This window comes from Polyodon spathula, chromosome 27, assembly GCF_017654505.1.
Source record: "Polyodon spathula isolate WHYD16114869_AA chromosome 27, ASM1765450v1, whole genome shotgun sequence".
Classification (NCBI taxonomy): Eukaryota; Metazoa; Chordata; class Actinopteri; order Acipenseriformes; family Polyodontidae; genus Polyodon; species Polyodon spathula.
In genome coordinates this window covers 8769064-8792554 of record NC_054560.1, presented here as the reverse complement: position 1 = coordinate 8792554, position 23491 = coordinate 8769064, and the positions used below count along the sequence as shown (strand labels likewise).

The following is a 23491-nucleotide window of genomic DNA, read 5'->3' as shown; positions in this document are numbered from 1 at the left end:
TTAAACGTTTAATAAATGGATACATTGCGCATTAAAATGTAAGTATCTACCTACATTAAAAACAGATTTGTAGTTAATAAAGCCATTGAGCATACGAGGAGAGGACGCAAGAAATACAAATCTATTTCTGGGTAAACACATCGCCTTGCTTTAATCGTACAGTATATCGGAGCAGTCCACGATCGCTAGCGGCTTGTCACTTGTACTCATACACACAAGCACGCACACTACACCTGGTATTTTTGAACCCTACCTGGACATGTTTTCTCTTTGAGGTCTGTGTGCTTTTTCCAGACCCAGTTTCGTGAAAATCCCAACCAGGACCATGATTGCGACTACTCCGCAAATGATATAGACAATCAGGTTAGTTTTATCCTTTGTGGGGTCGTGCGTGGGATCGTCTTTCTTTGAAGGGGGCTTGCCGGTCATAAGCCAAACCGGAGTATCGTAGTTGGTGCAGGTGCTTTGATCCAACCTGCTCTGCCTGAACTGACAGCAGAATCTAAAGCCACAGGTCCCGCAGCAATACAGGTAAGTACCTGCGCTGCAGTTAAACGGGGGGTCCCACTGCCCCATCACATCAAAGTAACCCCGACACCTGTCTGCTGAGGGTGGAGGGTCTGAGACGCTGTTAGCCCCGTCTTTAGACCCGTTGGAGCCCGAAACCATCACAATACTCCCCAAATTCTGCCCGGATTTACCCTGCGCCTTGCACATCAAAGACATAAATTCCACCAAAAAGTAACAAAGCAGAAGCCATATTCTGTTCATCGTGTACTCCTGCTTGTCAAAATTCCTTTGACAGACTTAAAAAAGAAAGCAAACGGCGTGAAGTGAAGTCGATCTGGTCTCACAAGAAGCCAAGCAGCATTTCCACAACACGTAGTCAATGGCCAATCATTAAAATTAGGGTTTATCTTCTAGCTTGTGTTGCTGCTGCTGCTGCAGCTACTCCACAAAAACAATGAGTGTGTGGCTCACGCGTTTTTATTTTGAGTGGTTACTCATACTTCTCCTTGCGGTTACTTTTGCAATTTGCTGAGAAGAGCGCGCTCTCGCACGCACTTCACCTCTGAAACTATGAGCTGAACTGCAGGTCCGCGAGCGAGTGAAAGGGAGTGAGCGAGACAAGGGTGGTATCTGTTATAGAGCAATACCTCAAAGGGAGTGAGTTCTAATAAGAAGGATGCCAAAATCACACTAGAGGAGGGCTTTCACCCTTTGCTTTGCGAGCTCTATGCATTCATCAGCATCACACGGGGTCTGTCTCCACACTTGCCAAAAAACTTCTATTTAACGCAGTGCTGTTTCTGTTCAGGTCTGGTGCATAGGAGGATCCAAGCGCGATCAACTGTAGGCTTACTTTGCGATGTACAGCATTATACAAAATAAAATGCAGTAGCTTAATGCCACTAAAATGAAAATAAGAGGGCGCTATCATTAATACTTTTGAATTCAGGTGAGCGATTTACACGAAATAATGGGCTACGCACTTTTAAGTCTTAAGCATACCCAAATCTCAAATGACACCGTATAAACATAGCCCTGCATCACATTTGCAAATGTAACGCACTGGATAACTTTACGTATTTATCTTAATTCGTATATTCTGCGTTAGCGTCACATTGAATGCTACACTGAATACATCCATTATCACAAAAACACCCATAAAAGAGGTATAACTGCGCAGTATGCAATCGTTTGTCAATACTCACAGTAACACACACAAGGTTATAGTGACATACAGTATATACTGTCTAAATTGATATAATAGATTGTAGAAGGCAGTGCAGTCCCGGGGTTGATGACCCGCAGGACCGGCAGAATTATTATTATTATTTTTTTTTTTTTTACAGCTGAGAGGAAAGGAAAATATATATATATATATATATATATATATATATATATATATATATATATATATATATATATATATATATATATATATATACACCCCAGCATTCCTACCACGCGCAAAGCTATTACATTTGTTGTGCACAAGCTTTTACTTCAAATAAATATCAGTAAAGGCATTAAAATAATCTAGTGGGGGGTTCCGATCTAGACCATTCCTGTGGGCAGCGCCGCAGTGGGAGTAACGCCTTATAGTTGCATTGAGGCACCTGATGGGCGGCTAAAAACACAAGATGCAATGCTAAAGTCAAACAGTTCCTGCCATTAGTTCAAATCACTCCGCTTTACTGGGCTGAGCAACAGCTGTGATTTTTCTGTACCTTATTGGAAAAATTGGGTGTATTGACGTCACATCTATCGAGTTTGTTACAGATCTAGCCACTCTTGCAACCCATGCTTGCTATATTATCTGTAGAACTGGCATATACAGCTAGTGCAACATGATTTGTGTCCTCCAAACAAATGTAATAAATACACATTTTTACAAGCGCTGTGAAAAAGGAATCAAGACACTGCCACTTTGGTTTGTTGGTATGTTATTCCTTGCTGGTAATATAGGTGAAGTGTATGTGTGTAGGCCAAGATCCGAGAATTTACAGGCATCAGTCATATTTGATAATGTGCTGTGTAACAAGATTCACCATCATTTCAAATGCATTTGAGTGTCAAAATGGTCGAAACTTTACATTACAATTGTTGTTTTACAAAAGGCCAGCAATGAACACAGGTACAATATGCATGCATTGCTTTATTTTAGCGGATCATCTTTCAGAGTAATCTCTTAAACATTTGTACAAGCAACTGTATCCACTCGGTGTAAACTTCTGATATAATGATACTGCAAAGCTTCCATTCGCTACAGATGGCAACAATTAAACATTAATTTTCATTCTTAAACAAAACTGCTTTTCCATGGAATAGACTTAGGCTTTACAGAACGAAAATCTTTATTCAAAGTCTCATGCCATTTTCATTTCCTCGTTTCCCGCCTGTGTTCTGCACACCACCTGGACTCAAGGCCGGCATTCGTCAGGGGGATACAAGGGATGCAAGGGCTCAGCCTTTGTGGGGTCTTAAAAAAAAAAAAAAAACGTAGCAAAGTAGTATTGTTGGACTGTCAATCAAACACAAATTCGCAAATCACAGCTGACAGATTGCCCGATAGTGTATAACTGCAGGCCGGCGGCGTCTCTGTGGGAGGCTTTGCGCACTCAGCCTTAATTACGTCATCACTGTAGTCGTGACTAATTGACACTGAAGGCACACACCCCTGTCACGTTATAATTGAAAAATGAAGATGTTTGTGCTTGTCTTTGTTTGCTTTGTTTTTATTTTTTTTATATTATTTTATTTTTTATTTTGACCTAAAGCTTGGTATGATGTATATATTAATGTATTTTATAGGGTTGTAAGTGCTTAATGTGCTTTTTAAAATTCATTAACCACAGTCCCAGCAGTGAGAATATTGAATCTCGAATATGGTCAGTTGCTTCAGCATTAAACAAAATACATTTTAAATAACTGCAAGCAGCTGACCGAATTTGGGATTCAACATTCTTGCCGCAGGGATACTTGTAGATCTACATTTAGCTGATTATAAAGAATTTATCACAACTGTGAATAATTCTATGATTGTAACAACCATTAATGTAATAATCTCCCAGTAATATAAGAATCCTCATTAATGTATTTGTTGCCTATAATGTAATAATCACCCAATAACTCAATAATGTAATATACATTTTTGCCCGATAATGTAATAATTGTTCACTGATAGTGTAACAACTCTGACATGCCTGTGATAATTTAATACACTTCTAACTGATAATGTAATAAATTACTTATTAACTCAATTTACCTTTGGTGAGGTATTCACAACAGCAATATTAACAACAGTAGGTATATAAAACCAAAAGACACTTTTATTAGTGCCTGCGTGCACTAGGTATGTCATAGGACTGACTATGGCCACTATTAAAGACAAACAAATGGACCGTTAATCTGATGGCAGCAGATACTGTTTTTAATAAATTCTTTGAATTTGGAAGCTGCGCCCCCAAGCCCTTCCACAGAGACGCCGCCACAGAGCGAGCCCCCGGCCTGCAGTTATATACCCATCTCGCAGACTGCTTATCTGGAGGCGGGACGCAGAGCAAAGCGTTCTGGTAGCAGGTCATGTGATTGCTCTGCTGGGAGATGTGATAAAGGCGTATTTTTGTGAGCCGATTGACCGAATAGAACTGAACAACCTGATTGGGCGAATCTGTGGTACCTTCCTGCTGTGGAACGTGTTCCACTTGTTTTTTTGTTTGTTTGTTTGTTTGTTTGTTTTTTTGAGACATAATTAAATAAATAAAATAAATAAAAAAAGTTACATAATGTAGATGTTTTATTCAAATGAACTACAGAACGATATCACAAAAGTTTATCAGAATCCATTATAGTTGTACAGTGGTACAATGCATGTTGTGTTTCGAATCAGAGAACATTGTAGTAATAATTAGTTCGATCAGTCTCAGTTGAGCCAGCGTGGTCAACTGCTGTTATCTTTGAGAATAGGAACGTTTTTTATCAGCCTTGCTGTTCCGCTTTGTTTATGTATGAATCCCGACATGTGCATCATTTATCGACAAGCAAGTTTGACCAAACGCATTCTTTTTAAACATCTCAGTTTTTGGCAAACCCTGCTCCACTTTATTTAATCCTGAGTACTGTATGAAATCTGCTTGCTTAGACCACAGCTTTGTTAGATCAAGTATCACACAAGCAGATCCATGCAGGTTATTCATTTAACAAAAATAACAAGCGGTAGTTTGTAAAGCTTTCTGAGTGCAAAAGGTTCCAAACAAATTACACGGTTGGGGATAGGAATGAAAGATCTAACACATCAATATCACACAAAATGTTATCATTTGAGACTAGGCTTAAAAAGTGAAATTATTTATATTTTGGGCTAAACAAGAACATGTCTGAGCATTCACAAGTCCAACAGTTTATATGAACAGCATAAATCGCATTCAAGCTTCCTATTTCCAGAACTGATCCCCATATTCTGTGTCTAAAATCATTTCTGAGCTGGTCCGATTGAAGCTGTTTTATTATTCAAGAGCATAGGTTGGCATGTAAACTCTGTAGCCTACATTTCGATTTAGAACAACCAGTTCCAAAAGGATTGATTCCCTGTGCATGAAAACATAATAGCAGGGCAGTGGGAATGTAGCTTTACTCTGTTTTCAGTTTTGTAAAAAGACCAGCATTTCCAGAATGTATTCTGTAGAAAGTACTTAAAAATGTCAATTATATTTAGTTGTGTTTAAGTGCTATTTTCCTGTTCTCTTGAAGAGTGGGGTGCTGTCACAAGTGGTGCTTTTTTGTTACTTGACCTTTTCTTCCATATAGGCACTGGCGGCTCCCTGAGTCTTTCTTTCTCTCCTGCTCTTGATAATTTGATTCCAGGAAAATTGCCACTTTTTCAAGCGGCACTATGCAATCATGGACTGCAGGAAGTGGATGGCATTGTCCATAGCTTTGTCACAGCCTGCTTTCAGAAGCATCTGAGGAGAGAACCAAATAATTTTTATTTCATTTGGATTACTAGGAGTAATTTCTTTTTTTTTTTTTATTAGGAAGATGAAATAAACTTGCATCCCAAATGATATTCAAGTAAAGTCTTTGTTATGGTGCTGGCTGTTTTTGTAGTTTCAAATTCCTATAGCTCAGTGCAGAGTACATGCTTGAACTGCTCTGTAGTTGCAACCAGCATTTTTAACTGTCATCCACAAAACTGATGGCTCTACAAAAATTACCAGTGAGAAAAAGCAGACTGCTTAAACATTGAAATCAACATTTTCCTCATTAAATTGTAAATGTGTCAGCTGAAAACACATTCCAATGTGAGAAAAATGGCAAGCAATGAAAGTAAATAAGACAATTACTGACTTTTATTTTCACAGGGACTAATGCAAGTGGTTACTATAGACATGTGGTCCTAATACAGGGTTGACTGGTCACAGTCCTTAAGCACAGCAGCTTGACTTCAGTATTTCAAAGTCCTTTGACAGGAGCTGTTCATTTGCTGTTGAGACAGATCTCTATATGTGTAGAAGTTACCTGGCTGTATCGAAGAGAAACAAAGCTCATCTCAGCCGTGGTCCTCCACTACACAACCCTGCTCTCCTGACATTTTCTGAGATGTGTTTTTGTATCTTTTTCTTTTCTTTCTGAAAGCTGCACCAAAGGCAAATACATTGGAAATAGATTTTACACATGTTTAACTCCTAACAGTGCAACATTGAGGAGTTACATCTGTTAACCACAACTCAATGAGATGAACAGAATTTTTCCTCATTCCATTTATCTTGGGGGGTCAACTTCACCCCCCAAAAAAGGAAAATGATGCTCTATCGTTGAAATGTCTTTTTTTGTCATAAATGTATTCATCTTCCTGCACATGTGTGTCAGATTGTGTTTAACAGTCTATATACTTTAATGAACTAACCTTTCCCCATTGGGAGCCTGAATCCACTTCACTTAAAGTCAAAAATGTGTTAATTTTCATTATCAGTTGTGCAAAATTGTGTGCAACATATTAAACAAGATTAGCATTTTTATTTAACCCTTGTAGAAGTTAAGAACAAGCAAATGTTTAGTTTCATTTCTCATTATTTTGTGTTTTAAGTTTTTAATACAATACACACAGAGTGTAAGTATTGCTGGGGCTCCTTGCCCAGATGGCAGACATTAGTCTGATCACAACAGGGGTCCAAGGCAACTGCATCTCTGATTCCTGACCTAATTTATCTGCTGCTGATTGAGGTACCTTCCCCACTGTGGACAATAGCTGGAGATCAACTGTACTGCTACACAATCAAGGTGAAGGCTGTGGATGTTATGTCTTTAAGAACTAACACACCTGTTACTTTGTTATCGACATCAGAAAAGTCCTTCAGAAATGGACAACGTTCACTGAACTTCTATTCAAATAAGAAATGACAGGCAATTATAATTAGATTTTAAAGGGGGAGCCGTTTCACAGAATTGCTGGTGGCAGTCTTTTGTTGATCTTTCCAAGGCCTTTGACTTTGTAGATTCTGGAAGTTTCCTCCCCATGAAAAGAAGGCACACTGTGTGTTAACTTCTCTTCCTGCAGTGTTTAATATATACATTTATCTAACTGAGCATGTAAACGCACAGAGGTAAAGGCAACGAGAGGGAGAATACAGGTAAATGAAGGTTTCAGAATATAAAGATAAAGAAATTACTTGGAGATCAGGGAGCGAGGAGGGTTAGGGTTAGGAGGGTTAGGAGGCGCAAGGAGGTTGTAGAGGGAGAGCAACAGCAGGCAGCAAAGAGAAGAGAATAATGCAGGTTTTACAATTGGGTACTTCAGGATGCAGTGAACCATCAACCTACAGAATTGAGCGGGGTCAGCGATACACAACAGTGCTAATGAGTTAACATTCCTCTGTAGGCAAGGGAAGATCTCTGATGGTGAAATATTGTTACTGCTTAGTGTAAACGCTCTGCTGAAGTTGCAGGGGTACAAACCAGAAGTAATCTATTCCTGCTAAACATGCGCTCTTGTGCCTCAGCGTAACCAGAGAAACAAGCAGACATACCCTTAGTTTACTGCTGTATGTATTGAGAAAAGCATTGCAACACAACGCATAGTGAAAACATGACAAAGCGCAGCCATGCACAACAAATAACATTACACAATGATCACCTGTTCTCATTGTATGTTGTATAACATGTGGCACAGTGACATTTATACTGTGTTGCCCAATATAGGAACAAGCGCTGGCATTTTCCTTTAGTGTGTTATGGTGTTTGCAAGCATTCTGAGTGGCTCTGAGTTATGCTGTTCCCTTGATTGAATTGTTGATGGTTTGAGGTGATTTGAGCTTGTCTGGAGAATCCAGTGCCAGGATCTGAACTGCCTTCCTCAATCCCTTTAAATCATGTAACAATGTGACTTGTGAGCAGTTAAACTTTTTGGTTATAAAAGTAAATTCCATTAGGATTTCAAATACCGATAAGAGTAGAAACAAGTACAAGATACTGAAAATATAATTATGATTGAGAGCAGTAGTAGAATACAGCAAAGTGTGGAGTGGTTAAGTGCAAGTTCAAGATGATGCAAGTACTAATACAGCTGGGTGCTATATAGTCCAATAGAGTTGTGAGGTTTACAGATGCAGTCTGAGCAGGTGTGTCTTGAGGAGGTGCCGAAAGGTGGTCATGTGGGTCAGGTGGTTTGTGGGTAAGTGGGCAAGGGTGGAGAAGGAGCGGGCTCTGGAGGTGGGGTACAGCTAATCTGCCAGTGGCAGAGGAGCGGAGGGGTTGAGAGGGGGTGTAGGGAGAAATAATAGTCTGGAGGTCGAGCCAGAGATAGACAAGTATAAGAGTTTGGAATGGGAGTAGAGTGACGATAAGGAGTGTATGGAGGGAGTGTAGTGTGGGATAAACGAGGCAGGTAAAAGACAAGGCAGAGTAGAGATTAGGGAGGAGTAGGAGTGGGAGGGGTTGAGGGCGATACCAAGGTCCTTGGTGGATGAGGAGGGAGAGAGGAAGGTGGATTCAAGAGGAATAGAGATAGAGAGATCAGTGGTGGGGGAAGAAGAAGGGGGAAGAAAAGGAGGTCTAATTTGGAGAGGTTGAGTTTAAGAGGATGCAAGTGCATCCAGGAAGAGATGGCCGAGAGACAAGTAGAGATACGGGAGGAGGTGTGGGAGTCAGAGGGGGAAAGGAGTGGAAGATCTGGGCATCATCAGCATAGAAATGATACAAGAAGCCATGGGAGGAGATGCGGGGACCCAGGGAGTGAGTGTAGACAGAAAACAGGAGGGGTCCCAGGACTGAGCTTGTATAACAGAGACAGTGTGTGGGGCTGGCAGAGTTGAAAAGCTACACTATCACATGATTTGAATGGAAGCAGGGTGGCCTTTCTGTCTGTGGCGAAGTGAAATTTGAAAATAAAAATGTATAGGTTGAAAAAGTCTACTGTTTCTCTAAATGCTTCAAGGCACAACCCTTGCAGTATGTTTTCTCTGTAATACAATTTCTTCTTTTATAAGTATAATGATATCAGGTACTGACATCTATTTTTAAGAGTAAAGCAATAGAAAAAAAGTTGTTTGAACTGATTCTATGAAAACCCAAAGTGAATTGTCATTCATTTATAAAAAATAAAAAATATACAGAATGTTTTAGGCTATTACTTTATCTGCTGAAATGAAACAGAATATTTCGGCTCAATAATGGTTCTATTTTCTAGCGCATGGTTGGATGACGTACCAGACACTATATTAGAGATCAAGGAGAAAGTGAATTATCTACTGGCTATATTATTTCATCTGGATATTATGTAATTTTAGGTCAATACCACACCACACTGCATGGCTACAGTAATTTATCCCACACTCAAAAACATTTAGCATAAGTTAATACATAAAAATGGGAGGTTGGACAGAATTCCATCTTGATTGTTGACAGCTCTTTACCCTTATTGCTGAGTTGCAGCAATAAGGGTAAAGAGCTGTTAAGCATTACTAGCACTGCCTGAATGTATTTTTGTGAGCTGGCCATATAAAAATGTGAGAAACATCATCAATGTATCCTTCTGTCTGTGGTTATTACATAACCTATATTGTTCTTATACAGTTCTATGGTTATACCCGAATGCACAGTTTATTTAGTTTAAAAACATATTTTCTGCACTCTTAAGGATCGTTCATACTCTAGATGGTGGTCTGTTACATAGGTAGATTTTACTCAGGTGACATGTCCCCCTCACTTTTTCAATGACAGGGAAATGTCTCCCTCACACTGAATGCGTACTAAAACTTTTATTTCACAATAATTTATTGGTATAATCACTAGCCAGTATACAAGTTAAGGGAAAGAAAAATAGAAAATAGGATCGGATCCAGGATCACTGGAACCGGATCATGAGATAGTGTTTTACTTCACGGATCTGGATCAGGCTCCATTGATCCATAATGTTGATCCAATCCTGGAGCTGCACACACCTTACCTAGGGAAACTGACCAATGAGAAACGAACATACGTGACGCATACTTTAAAGACCCTGGCTGACAAGTTTGTACACAGCCTGGGATCACAGTAATGTTGGGGAAAATGGCAAATGGATGGACAAAGATAGAGGAGGATGCACTACGCTGCTGTATCCAAAACACAGAGAAATGGTTTAGTTTGTAAATCACCAGAGCTTGCGTTATTTACTGCTGTAATCACACTGAGGTTTCTGTCTGCTTTTCATTTTAAATTGAAACAGTAAACTTAAAACAGCAAAATGACTTTTGTGCCTTATGCAAATAAATATAGACATCAATAACAACTAAATACTTTACCAATAACTTTTTACACAATTATTATACCAAATTAATCACACTATCTTACTGATTCTAAATTATTCGGTGTGTTTAAATACATCACACAGATTCTCGCATCTTTAAAACTTACTCTTGGTCACATTTTATTAAACATTTTTAAACTAATAAATAAACAATTACCATAACAAGCATCATCATATTAATCTTAGTATAGTTGAGATCCTACCTGTAAACAGGACATGTTTAAAGATTGAAACTCACTGTCTGGAGTTTGGTGTTGTTTATATTATCGTTGATACACTGTAGTTTGAGGTTCAAGCTACATCTGCATTTTATGCGGCTGGAAGCTGAAAATACATTTTAAAAACATCCTTTTGAAATACCAGTACATTACCGTCATAATTTTAAAACCAAAACTGTATTTATCTTAAGTACTTCAATTGTGTGGAAACCTCAATGTTTCTGGAATTATATTTCAAGGGCAATTCTCATCCCTCTCATAAAATCTGCATTATGCCACATTCGCTCTCAACGCTGCCTCAGGGGCCGGTTGTACTAAAGGGATCTGATCCTGGATCCGGGCTCCAATCTGAGAGGAGCTTCGGTGTGCTTTGAAGTCTAAATTCATGTTCATAAATTCCATGACTCAGAAGCAGCTGAATAATATAGCTATTTGCCACACTCATCAGTCATGACAACATTGTGCCAACAATGTGTTGTTTTGAATGATTGCAGCAGGAATGTCTTTGGATATTTTAATTAGACATGGAATGTTTTGTTATACTTGTTTGCAATATATTTTATTATTTTATATAGAATAATCTTCAAGCATGCCCCAGCTACTGAAACCAAAGTTACGCCACTGGTCCGTTAGCCCAGTTTAAAGCTAATTTGATATGAATCATGTGTAGTTTAAAATAAGTGAGTACACCATACACAACATCATAGGAACCGGTTAAAACCTGTTAATTGCAAGATGGTATTGCCTAACTTTTACTTTATTTTCAATTTACGCATTTTTTCAGTATCAATCAATAATAATAAGAAAGCATCTTTGAATTAAAATAGTTAACTTCTCTGAGCACTTTATGTTGGATTTTTTTCTTTGCTGATCATAGCAAGGGATTTTTTTTTTACTTGAGTCAAGCTATGCAATTATAATAAGGAAGATTAAATAGTATTCCTTTCTGAATGTACATTACATCTTTTCATCTGCAATCAGCAACACAGTGGGGGGGTGCAGCTAGTTTATTATTTATTTATTTATTTATTTTTAATACCATGGGAGTGGAGCGTGCCTATTTTGTCTAGAGCGGCGGAGTGCAGCGGGAATCACAAACAGTAAAGCGGAGCAGAGCAAAGGATATTATAAGCAGTGAGCAGAATTTTGTCACCTGTCCGCTCACATTCTCTGACTGTAACTACTGCTAAACTAAACAAACAGCGGTACAACATCGTTTGCTTCTAAATTGTTTTACAGTAGCAGCTAGGGACATTAGACTACTCTTATTTCAGATCATTATATTTTTATTTAAAGAAATCCGAAATTTTAAGAAATGACAAGAATCTAAAATCGAAATAGAGTCACATCCCGAAAACGTACAGCACAGCCCTACCTAAATCTCATTTTCAAATCTGTATTGTCGATATAATCACTAGACAATGATGCACTATCAGTCAAAAATAAATGAATGCCGTCGATGCCTTAAGATGCTGAGCGCAAGCAATTACATCACATAGCAACCGTCGCCGACTTCATTCCAGATCCGGGCTAGTTTAGAAAAGAATGATGTTTTGGAAAATGTATTTTATTCATTTGTGAAGAAAACTTTGACCATCTTATATGTGTTTATATTATGTGTCTGGTGGGGTGTCTTGGTCAAAAAGTGGAAGACATAATGCCATCGATCATCGGGGGGGGGGGGGTCAACTGCCACTCCTGCCCCATTGCAAATAACACTCCTGATTGGGGGTTGTAGTGTAGTATGGAAGATATTGTATGCCTAAATAAATAAATATTAAAATAAATACATACATCTCTAAATAAATATATAGAAATATATAGACATTTATTTATTAATTCATTTATTTATTTAAACGTTTATTCATTTATTTATTTATTTTTTCATTTTGGAATAAAATTTCCTCCATAGTATATTATTAGCAGGCAGCAGTCCAATTCTCCCAAATCAGTAATTACAATAATGTAACTGACAGTGTTAGCTTTACAGTGCATTATTCCTAAATTGACGGCACTTGCTGTGTCATACATATATTTTCAATGTTGTGTTAACTTATATTAATAAAGTTCTGGCTTCCAGTGTTTTTTTTGCTTTTTTGACTCATTTATTGATTGGACACACCTTAAAGTGACTGTTTATGATGAATTACATTAGTCCTGGGGTTTAGTGTGAGTAATATAATTACTTTATGAAGTGGCCCGTAATGAAGTAGGAATTCTGTTGTTAGTTTTGATGGTGATATATTTCAGTTGACAACCCGTTTGTTACTAACCTAATTGGTAATGCATGATTTGCAGTCTAGTTTAAGAGGTACAACCTGGTCACTTGACTTCTGACATTCACAGAGGGATACGAGCAATTACAATAGCCTGACACCCACTGTTATGCTCCTAATTTTTAGGCCAGCAAGCTGACAGCTACCTGATCGAGGATCACAATTGTAACCATGTGGGATGCTCTTTGTAAGGGTTTACACTGACATAAATGCATGTTTTGCTCACTTTTGAAACACAAATAATGTACATAATTACTCCCGAAGTGTTTAGTAATCGTGGGTTGCTTTCCCCTGCTCTTCAGAACTGCTAACTCTTCAGGGAGGGTTATTCATAGTCAATAAACAGCTTTCTGTGTGTTACACATCACAAGAGAGTTAAACAAACAATTGTGGGCAAATTGAAACAGTATTTATTTGCATGCAAGGGGGATGCCCTATATCCTGGGGATAAATTTTGTCACATTAAACCTTGCTTTCAAAACCAATGCTTCATCTCTTCTAGCTGAGTTTAATGCGTGATAGTTATGTATTTATAATTGCAAATATATTCCTACAGTGACGAAAGCTTATAACTGATGCCAGATGTAGACCTGAGTGGGCTTGCTAACACTGTTGAATCACAGTGGAGGTTTTCAAATACTTTTTAAACAAATGATTTTGCCTTGATGTAGATGATAGATCAGACGGTGGGTGGGGGAATAATAAATTGCCATAAAACTGTGAATAGGAGGATTGTATTGAGCGACTTTATAATTTACTCTGTAACTTTTGCCATACTGTTTTTTTGTGTGAATTTGCTTGTGCAAATACGTTTTTGTGTGTTAAAAAGTTGGATGGAAAAAGGGCTACAGATTGACTTATGGATGGATGGATGGATCAATGGATAGATACTGTGGTAGTTAGGTCTTTCCTATCTCTGACCTAGACTTCATTTCCACTACCAAGACACTAGGATTGTGATGGAAGCACATGTTTCCTATCTCCATTCATTCCCTGTCCTGTTCATCTGACCTTACTTTTATAAACATATCTGCACAGCAAATGCAACCCCTCAACCACATACTGTTCATACCACTATTTTCAGTTAGGGATTTCCACCTCAAATCAGCCATCCATGGTCATCCATTTTTCAGATGTGAAGCAGTGTGCATTTAACATAAGGGCATTTTAGAGACAATTGCTTCTCATGAATAATTGACTTTGGGAAAGCTTGGCAGAATCAGACTGACAGTGATCTAATTTCTCTTCCCTATCCCAGAGGAGCAAGGCGAGTGGAAGGGACCCTTCTACTTCATCCAGGCTGCAGACTCCCAGATGGACCTCATCAAGGCCTGGGCTGTCGGGGGTGATGGGTGGGGATAGAAGGTCACGCTCACTCAGCAGGCCATGCAAGCCATCAACAAGCTGGCTCCCAGACACAAGATCACGGTGCTCTGTAGAGACATCCATGCCATGCCAGGTAAGGTTCTACTGGTTTATATACATTATATTGAATTGCTCCAGGTTCAGATCACTGTTGCTCAATATGCAAATTCCCATGGCATCACATATTTTGTTCATACTGTATAATCTGGTGATTTGGACAATCAATGTTGCACTGCACATTCTGGAAATAGATATTGTTGCATATTCTCTTTGCATGAGGGAATTGTTGACTGGAGTCTAACAATAGATGGAAGCAAGTACACAAGGTGCTTACAATCTATTACCACTTTTAATCAGACATTAATGCAAGTGGGAGATTCAACAGCGGGGTTGATAACAGCAAATGACCATGCTGTTCTAGTATTTGGTCCCTCTGAAAGAATGACAGCCTACAAATTAGTGCCGTTTAAATGCCTCTCCATTTGGAACAGTGCTGTGACCCCCCCCCCAAACGCTCAGCTCAAATGCATTCCCTTTAGTTTAGTTACATTTTTTCTTACACTACTGTCGTTTTATTCTTGCAGGTCTCAAACACATCCGTTGGGTTTGGAAATTAAACTTTTATACAGCGCCTGTTTATTTTGATTTTTTTTTTTTTTGCATTTCACTGCGGGATAGTTTATTTTTAAACAGATCCCACTGTTCCTTTAAGAGGTGTGCAGGTCCTTCACGCTCTCTTATAAGACCCATGCACTCATCTTGCAATAAATACAGTGTAAATTAGAAATCATGCTGCTCTGTATAGAAGGTGACAGCCTGTTTAGCTAATATTTATCAGTAACAGAATGAAAAACAATAGGAAAAGAGCAGAGTGACAGTTTCTTTCTCTTTGTAAGATGATTGACAGTTCAGTAGATACAGTACATAGTTCCAGAGAGAAATTCATATGACGGTATCTGTTTCAACTGCAGGCAATCAACAGCAATGGAAATTGAAAGATTGCTAATGTAGTGTATTTGCAAGATCTTTGTATATTTGAAAAGGAGCAGTGCAATTCACTGCAGCACTATGTGCTTTAGGTCATTGACATCATCGTCCAAGAATAAGTAGTTAGTTGTGTGGTTTAATATAGTAATGTAAGTAAGCGCTACTTTTAATAGTTTAATTTCATTTTACAGAAACGTTTTGCTCGCAGAAGGTTCCGAGTTTGAGCACATGACTTTGTCCCTACAGGAAAACTCAATGATTGCTCATTAGCAGTTTGTGAAAACGAGCAATGATTTGGACATCCTGCAGTCCTTAATTCTCTGAACATGTCTGCCAGTATTGTTGAAGAAAAGAAAAGGCTAATGTATCAATGGCATTGAGCAGGCACTGGAAAGCAGCAGGCTTCTTGATAGGTACTAGGCGCAGCATTGCCATGGAAACCTGCATCAAACCCCTTCACACCACTGCTTGTGTTCTGTTGCAAGGTTAATAAAAGAAAGAACAAGTAAAGACAACTAAGCAACAATCTACACCCTCAAACCGAACAGATCCGTATGGAAGAAAACATATACAGTTCTTAGTAATTAAAACTCCAACTTATAATTACACAAGATCACACTGCCCACTGGGCCTCAAGTCTTCCCAGCTGATCAAATCTAGTCACTAGACCACACTGTCTCTCAATCCCTCTGCTCTAACCAATGGGCCACATACAGTAGCCTCTTGAAATATGAAAGTGCGTGACGTGGGGCATGGTTGTGTGTGTCTTTTTGTTCTTGTGTACTTAAAAATCCATTCCCTTTGATACAAAAAAAGGGCTTCCTTTACACTTGCAGTCTCCTGCCCACCTGGTCCTAATTCCTCCCTTCTGTGATGGCAAAGTGAGAGAGTCCCACAGAAACAACCCAAATTGATTTCTCACTGACAACAATAGCCATTTTAGTTAGAGGAACAGAAGGGCATGAAACAAAATCTCCCCGCTAGCTGCCTGTGGACAGTACAGTAATAGCAAACATGAAAGATAGTTATCGCCAGCGACATTTTTAAATCTAGTTGGGGAGGAGGGGAGGGGAAAAGGAGGTATTAATAGGTCTGCAAATCAGGATGCTAAGTAACTTTCCTCTCTCAGTGGTCTTCCCTGTGACTTTATCTATATATTGGATGAGGTCCACAAGCATCTTAATGCTGCCTGCTAGGGGTTTGGGGTGGACTATCACTCCCTAGGGCCCACTGAAATTCACTTGATGTTAAATTCTGTTGAAATTCCTATGAATTTGGAGCAATTATTTAAAGTGTTACCATGAAGAAATAGTATTGAAATATTCAGATAAATATCGGTCATTTTCTTTCATTGTTTATGAGCAAAAAATAGCTTGACACAAAAAAGATATACCTGCAAAACTACCGGTTATATATACTTAGAAAATTCTACATTCATAAACATTGCATTGCCAGCAAAAATAAATAAAAAATCCACAATGCTAAAAAAATATATATTTGAAGAACCGTAATTCTGAAACTGTAAAATGGCAGTTGTAAGATAAAACTGCAGATCCATTATAGGAGCTGGGTGTTAAGTATAGCACATCCAAGCACTTAGACTGGCTCCATAAGACAGTGCCAACCAGGCACTGATTGAGGCCAAGGTAGAACTAAAGCATTCAGCATGGTCAGTGGCTAAAAAAAAAGTAATGCTACTTACTGCCCAGTTGGATGCCTACTTATGGCATGCCCGTTTTATTTGTGACGTCCTGCAGCGTTGTCCAGTAAACAGCAAGCTTTATGCATTTCAAGTTTTTCTTATTTCCTGTATAATTTTGGAAATGCTGTTTTTTTCTTTCAGAAATTAAAACCGTGCATGTCAGATTAAACATCAGTTCTCCTAATTGGTTTTAATAATGATCAATTTCAAATGGAAAGGGAGGTGTGTGAAGAGACTTCGACAACAAGGTAGCATCTTTGATAATGCTTGCCTGGTTCACAAATGTAGTTAACTGCAGATGCTTGTGTAAATGTGGCAGCTTTAATACAGGTGTGTTACACACTTCATAAGCTATACCCAATATTCATTTCACTATGATTGTATTATACTGTTATAAGTACCTGATTTGTATCTGCTGTTCTCTGTTCATTCAGTCATTCAGGTATTTACTCCATATTCCCTCTTCTTTCAAGTGTTAGTAGAGATTGCAGGAATCTAAATGTTAAATTACATTTTTATGTGCAAAACAAAACCATCTATAGCAGTAGGAGGCCAGTAACATGTTTACAGCCATCAGATTTGATCAAGTCCCTTTGAAACTTACAAGCTAATTCTCATCTGCACAAATAAAGCCAGGAGCAAAAGAGATGCCTTTGCAAGAGAAAACAAATGGCATGAAAGAACAACAGAACCGATACCAAGTAACTTTCTTTTTAAAGAGTTTACAAGCGTTTTTCAATGATTCCACTTCAGATTCGATCTTTTGACAAAGAGGCAGCATTGTTTCTAAGGATTTTTTATTTTCCTCTTACCTAAAGCAGATACAGGGTTTCAAGTGAGGGTGACGTACAATGTAAACACAATTTAAAAGTTCCCCTTGAGGTAAGGAACCCCTTTATTGTATTAATATCTAACTAAGGACTAACATTATTTGGTCGACTTCAATCCCCTTTATCCTACACAACTCTGGGCAGTGCTACCTTGATCTGTTCCACAGCCAGCCTGGTGACTGCCTCAATCCCAGTCATGTGATGTGCTGGTGGCGCCCCCTGGGATTTCACTTCCCTTATTGCCATGATGGTACCCTGCAAATGGCTTGCTTCTTTAAATCACTCTGTGTGTACTTAGACCTTAGAGATTCAGCACAACTGTGTATTTCAATCCATTATAAAGTCTCAGATCAATATGCCCCGAGGTCACAAAAACAAACTGTGCGTTCCATTTAGTGGAATTCAATTTGGCTCTTTTGCTTTGCACAAAAGCCCAGTTCTTTCCAGATTCTTTTTCCTTATCTTGCACTTTTGTTTTAAGTTCAGATCTTACTCTGTTAAATCCTAATCGCTAACTTGATAAAAACACTGGCTCGCTTGTAAGTGGTGAAAGTATGCCTAATGCTGCGTGTAGGTTATGTGTGCATTGAGGACTTTTCTGTGTAACACATGAGCGTGCTCCATGGCTTCATGCTCTGTCTGCTTGTTCTTTCTCCAAGACAACCTGAAACTAGCAGCTTCGTGTTGATGTGGCCCAGAGAAAACTCCTACAGTGTACACCTTGTACTGCATGCTGAAAATCTCATTGTGCATAAAAACAATGAACAGGACAGAAAAAATAACTCAATAATTACCACAGAGTGCTGTTTTCTAGTTCAAGGAAATATTAAACTCCTATTTGGAAAAATAAAAAAATACTGGCATTTGAACCTGTTTCCATCGGCCACTAGTAATGAGATTAATTCAAAGCCACACCGGTCTGAACTGGGACCAAGTCAGTCTCACCATTCAACTATGGATACAGTATGGGTGTCAAATCTCACTGACTTCAACAAAAAACTAAAAAACAGGCAGTCTTTAACCTTTGCTTAATGCCCAGATTGCAGACTGGACATTAAAAGATCAAAGATAATCTATAAAAAAAAACAGTAACATCCCCAATTTGATGTTGAGACAAAATGAGATCTGACATCCAGGGTAATCTGACTGGTACATTATGTGTTATTACATGAAGTATCATGTCAGCCAGAAATTTTTTCCAGGTAGTGTATTTATATTTAATTTCACTAGACTTATTTAAAGAGTTGCCCTTTCAAACATCGAATGGATCTCATATTCAATTACTTGTTGGAAACTGAAATTTTCTTTAACCTAGTGTGGTACAAGATATCATGCTTTAGAATGAAAAAAAAACATGTGTGCTATCTTTCAAAACTGCATATTTATAGCTAACAGAAATCCAAAACAGGTAAGATATATGGATTTTAGACTGCTATTTATTGATTGCACTTGGTTGGAAGAAAATACAATAGGAGCTTTATCAGTCTGGTGGTTTTTAATGGTTTGGGGGTTTGTTTTCTTGTAGCACTACAATATGTTTCATTGCCAGCTGTGACAACACCATTAGGCTCAATGCATTATGCTGCTGCTTTTGCTTCAGTGCATGCATTTAAAAAGTACAAAGAGCCTGCTGCTGACTTATTCCCATCTCCCCCAGCAGATGTAGCAACTGGGTAGTGTGATTTGAAGGAACAATACAATCAGCAAACCTACAACCTGGCTACATTTACCAAAATTATAGTCACCTTCATAACTATATTTCAAGCACTTTGCTTAGTGCAGTCTAATGCGTGTTTTAGGAAAGCTGTAAATCTACATTAAAATACAATAATAGCTTAAACCTTTTGAGTATGTGGTTGTTTACCATTTAAATCTCATATTATACACAGTACAATCCCTGTTTACATATATATACAATAATACGCACCTGTCAGGTCACCTGTTTGGGTCTGCTTTGCTTTAGGGTGGGCTCCACTGTATGTTTGAATATATAGTGGGCAATAGTGAGGATTGTTAATAAAAACAGGATAAGGATCTAGTCTGAATTGTTGAAGGTAAGAATTATTGTTTTCTGTATGGGTGAAGGCAGTGGTGCATTGGTGCACGCAGCAGACCCTGCCTGCTGATATAATCTATTACACATTTTCCTGCTTCTCTTTTACCGTTTTTACTTGGCATTCAATCATATTGAGGTTAAAGTATTCCAGAGCTTTTGGCGTGTGAGTGTAGCAGCATCCGGCCTCCACTTTGTGTTAACAGATAGTAAAATACTTCTCTCAAGCTCACTACCCTGTCCACCCATTCATCAATATTATGCCAAAACCATAAACATTATAGGATATTAGACCTCTTTGGGTTCCTAGAAATGGATCTGGGATTTGGAGCATTTGGTAAGCCAAAGATAAAAGCTAACCAGTGCAAACTGCTCTGCGGTCACAAAGTATGCCACTAAAATATTGCCGTCTTGCTGTACTATATCTGCGAATCATATTTGCCAGTGACAGCAGACTGCACAGCAGATAAGCTGTGCAATGAAAAATGGGATCAAATCAATTACAGGCTTTGCACACAGACAGCAGAGGCATTAATATGTTGATCTGGGTTGTAATTTCTGACAAGATATTTGTCAGTGTTTGGGGGCATGCAGACAAGCATGGCAGTTACAAAGCTGTACCTCCCAGGAGTGGAGAGCTTCAGCGATGCTGACTTCTTTGCGTGTGCATAGAAACATCTGATCAGAGTAACTGGAATAGGCACGAGGGGGTTATATAACATTCCTATTCGCGGGCGCCGAGAGCAGCTAATACATTTAATTACATGCGCTGACAGTGGCTGCTGGGATGTGTTAGCATTATTCTGGCTGCCTGTTATCAATCCCTGGACTGAGACTGTTACCACACTGTTTTGTTTATTGTCACGGTTATCAGCAGGGTAACCTTGACTGTCTGCTCTTGAGATTCACGGCTCCTTGCTCCTGGATCCTGCTTCCTTTTTTTTTTTCAGGGGCTGCGGCGATTTGAATCCCTCTCCTATTTACATGGAGTTCAGGTTAAGTGGTTGAAATATTTCTAATGTAATGTAACAGGAAATGTTACAAGACTAGGGCCCTCTTAAATGCAAAATCATCACAAAAAAAAATCTCACGATAAACAGGACCCAGTTTGCATAGTATGTTACCGGGAGAAGTCTATATATATATATATATATATAGATATATATATATATATATATATATATATATATAGATATATATATATATATTTCCAAAAATTGTTTTTGAGGATTATAACGTCTGAAAATTTGTATACAGATCTTTATAACAAACCATTCCCCCACCTTCTGCCTATTAATATATCTATGAACCATTGGTGGGTCTACTGTAGGCAATTGTGCCTGAATGTCATTGTTCACTTTTACAAAATGAATACCAGTATTTATCCAGAACCAGGCAGTTTGCTGCATTAGGCTGACAGCACTTGGAAGCGTGTGTTAATTTGATGGATGAAAAGAGTTTAATTTGATTTGATTTTGAAAAGGGAAGCCAGAGGTTTCAAGTGGAGACTCAATCCTCCGGAGGTGCTCAGGGCTTATGGCTCCTGATTGCTGCCGAGTGGCTGAGTATTTCTTTTGTAATCAGATTGCTTTTTAACTGCAAATGCCATGGCTGACAAAACCACCTGCAGATAAATGGAACAAATCTGACAGCATCCGTTACATATATGTGACCTCCGGCTTGTGAGATTTAGGTAACATCTTATAGGATTTAGGAAATGTGGAATTGTGCATTTGCATGTATTGGCCCAGTACAGGGTAGGACTTTTGTCATTATCAGGGAGATAATGTACATGTATCAGCTCCCAAAGCTGTGGCTGGGGTGATGATATACTGTCCAGTTCACATCCCCTGAATTCTCTACAGGGTTTTGGAACAAGCACTCTCTAACGTGGAGTGTATATCATCATGAGGTGCTGTACACCCCCTTGATGTTTTGCCCTGGTCAGTGCAGCAGTTTGAAAGCAATATATAGTAGTGGAGTATGTTTTAGAAAAAAAAAAGTATGTTCTTTCTGAAAAATCACATTACAAGTGAAATGCGATCCTACTTGACTTATCTCCCACAGCAATTTCTCTTGAAATATGTAAAGGCATTTCTGTCATACTCTTTATGAATATAAAAAAGTTGGATTCTAGTTGGATGAATTAAATAATTCTCCAGTAATATGTTCTTTACTGTCTGTTGGAAGGGGGAAAGGGCCTACCCAATTGTTTAGGCATTCACTTGCCAATGAGGTCCCAGTGTCAGTGAAGTGCCAGAGCTGGATTACAAACCCAGAGATGGTGTCTCCTGGACCTTTTGCGCTAACCAGTGTTGGGTTGTTATTTACAAGGATTGTCCTGCTGAACTGTGATCAATCCCAGATTAAGAGAGTCTGAAAATATGCTTGTTGTCTAGAGAAAGCTCTGACCTTGTTCTTTCATGTTTTGAAGACTGGTGATTGAAGGCTCCCATCCCTATGTTATCATCCAAACCCCAGCTGTTCAACTGGGTACTATAATTCCTTGTTTCTGTTACCTTTTGCTAAACGTTTGAGTCCAGTTGTCTTTCCGGGATGCCAAACCTGTACAATACAAAAGGAGTTTATTCTTTGGGGTTGACATAAAACAACTTAATAATAGGAACCTGTCCTTATTTTTCGTACAATAGATGGTTTCAATATTTTGAGTTTGCAATAAAAAGGTTAATATATTTCTTTGTTCATCTCCAAATATATACAGACTGTTATTTCAATAATCTACAGTGCTTTCCTTGTCTCTATTAGTTGATTTTGCTGTCTTTATAAATATAATAGTAGGGGCTGTCATTACAGAAAATGAACCACACTGGAAATGTTTTGTTGAGTTTGAAGCTCTGAAAGATGCTATTGTCTGACCCAATTACAGCACCTGTTTCCTAGTTTACAGGAGCTGTCTCCTGTATCTTATGCTTAATAGAGCTTCTCCACTATTTAATCATTTTAGCCAATTTAATCTAACATATTTCATACAGCTGACAACTTCAGAATGAAGCAGTCTAATTTATTATTTTTAATTTTAGTAGAAACAGCTACCGTTTTTATTCTGTTGATTGTTAAAATGTTGAATAAAATAATGCAAGTCACTGATATTAAGTTGTTGAGTTTATCAAAATCTGGAACCTCCCAAGTATTTTCACTGTGGGCTTCAAAGCAGTATGTTTGTTACCGCAGGAAGCATTATTTGACCTTTATCAAGGATGATCGGAAGGATTACCACAGTTTCTCCAGTTATGTTCATGTGTTTTTGCAGGCACGCAGTGAAGAGATGAGCAGGAGACATGAAGGGTGCCCTGAGGGGGGTGGACCCGCTGGTGTTCGTCAGCGTGAAGTACAACATCTGCAACATGCCCACGCCTGGGACCATCGCACAGTGTCTCCACAGCTGGGGAGACAACTACTTCAGTCTCTGGGTGGGCGGCGTTCTCTTCCTGGTCCTAAATTCCCAGCTCTTCTTTGATGGCTCAGCCTTCCCTGATCAGAGGGACGCCCACGAAGCCTGGCTCTCTGAGCAGCTGGACTCTGCCCAGCACCGGTCGGCATGTTGTGGTGTTTCAGCACATCACGTAAATCTGGAGAAGACCTTCCGCCTGCAGCTCCTTGGACATTTCCACAAGCAGGTAGGGCTTCCCAGTCCAAGGGGTGTGGGACCAAGAGGGCCATTGATAAGCTCCGGTTCAATAATGTATGGAAGGGTCTCGTTCTTTCTTGAATCCTGTGCTGTGATTGGCTGTGAGTTTTGGTTCCACTT

General features: G+C 38.8%; 2 protein-coding genes and 1 pseudogene across 2 annotated transcripts in view; 2 read left to right on the top strand and 1 right to left on the bottom strand.

Annotated features, from left to right (window-relative positions):
• Positions 1 to 234: 234 nt before the first annotated feature.
• LOC121301629 (protein shisa-9-like) lies at positions 235 to 1281 on the bottom strand. Its single transcript, XM_041231185.1, has one exon. It carries the CDS (start codon positions 769 to 771, stop codon positions 250 to 252), a length of 522 nt encoding a protein of 173 aa, XP_041087119.1. The 5' UTR covers positions 772 to 1281; the 3' UTR covers positions 235 to 249.
• A 21740-nt stretch (positions 1282 to 23021) lies between these two features.
• LOC121301208 lies at positions 23022 to 23310 on the top strand (annotated as a pseudogene).
• Positions 23311 to 23423: 113 nt separating this feature from the next.
• LOC121301207 (RNA polymerase I-specific transcription initiation factor RRN3-like) overlaps positions 23424 to 23491 on the top strand; it is a 4573-nt gene continuing 4505 nt past the window's right edge. The window contains exon 1 of the mRNA XM_041230352.1: positions 23424 to 23435. Within this exon, the coding sequence (XP_041086286.1) occupies positions 23424 to 23435 (12 nt within the window). The remainder of the gene's footprint in view (positions 23436 to 23491) is intronic.

Bases quoted from the DNA above. Each gene is read 5' to 3' on its own strand.
- LOC121301629 (XM_041231185.1), bottom strand. From the start codon at position 771: ATGAACAGAATATGGCTTCTGCTTTGTTACTTTTTGGTGGAATTTATG.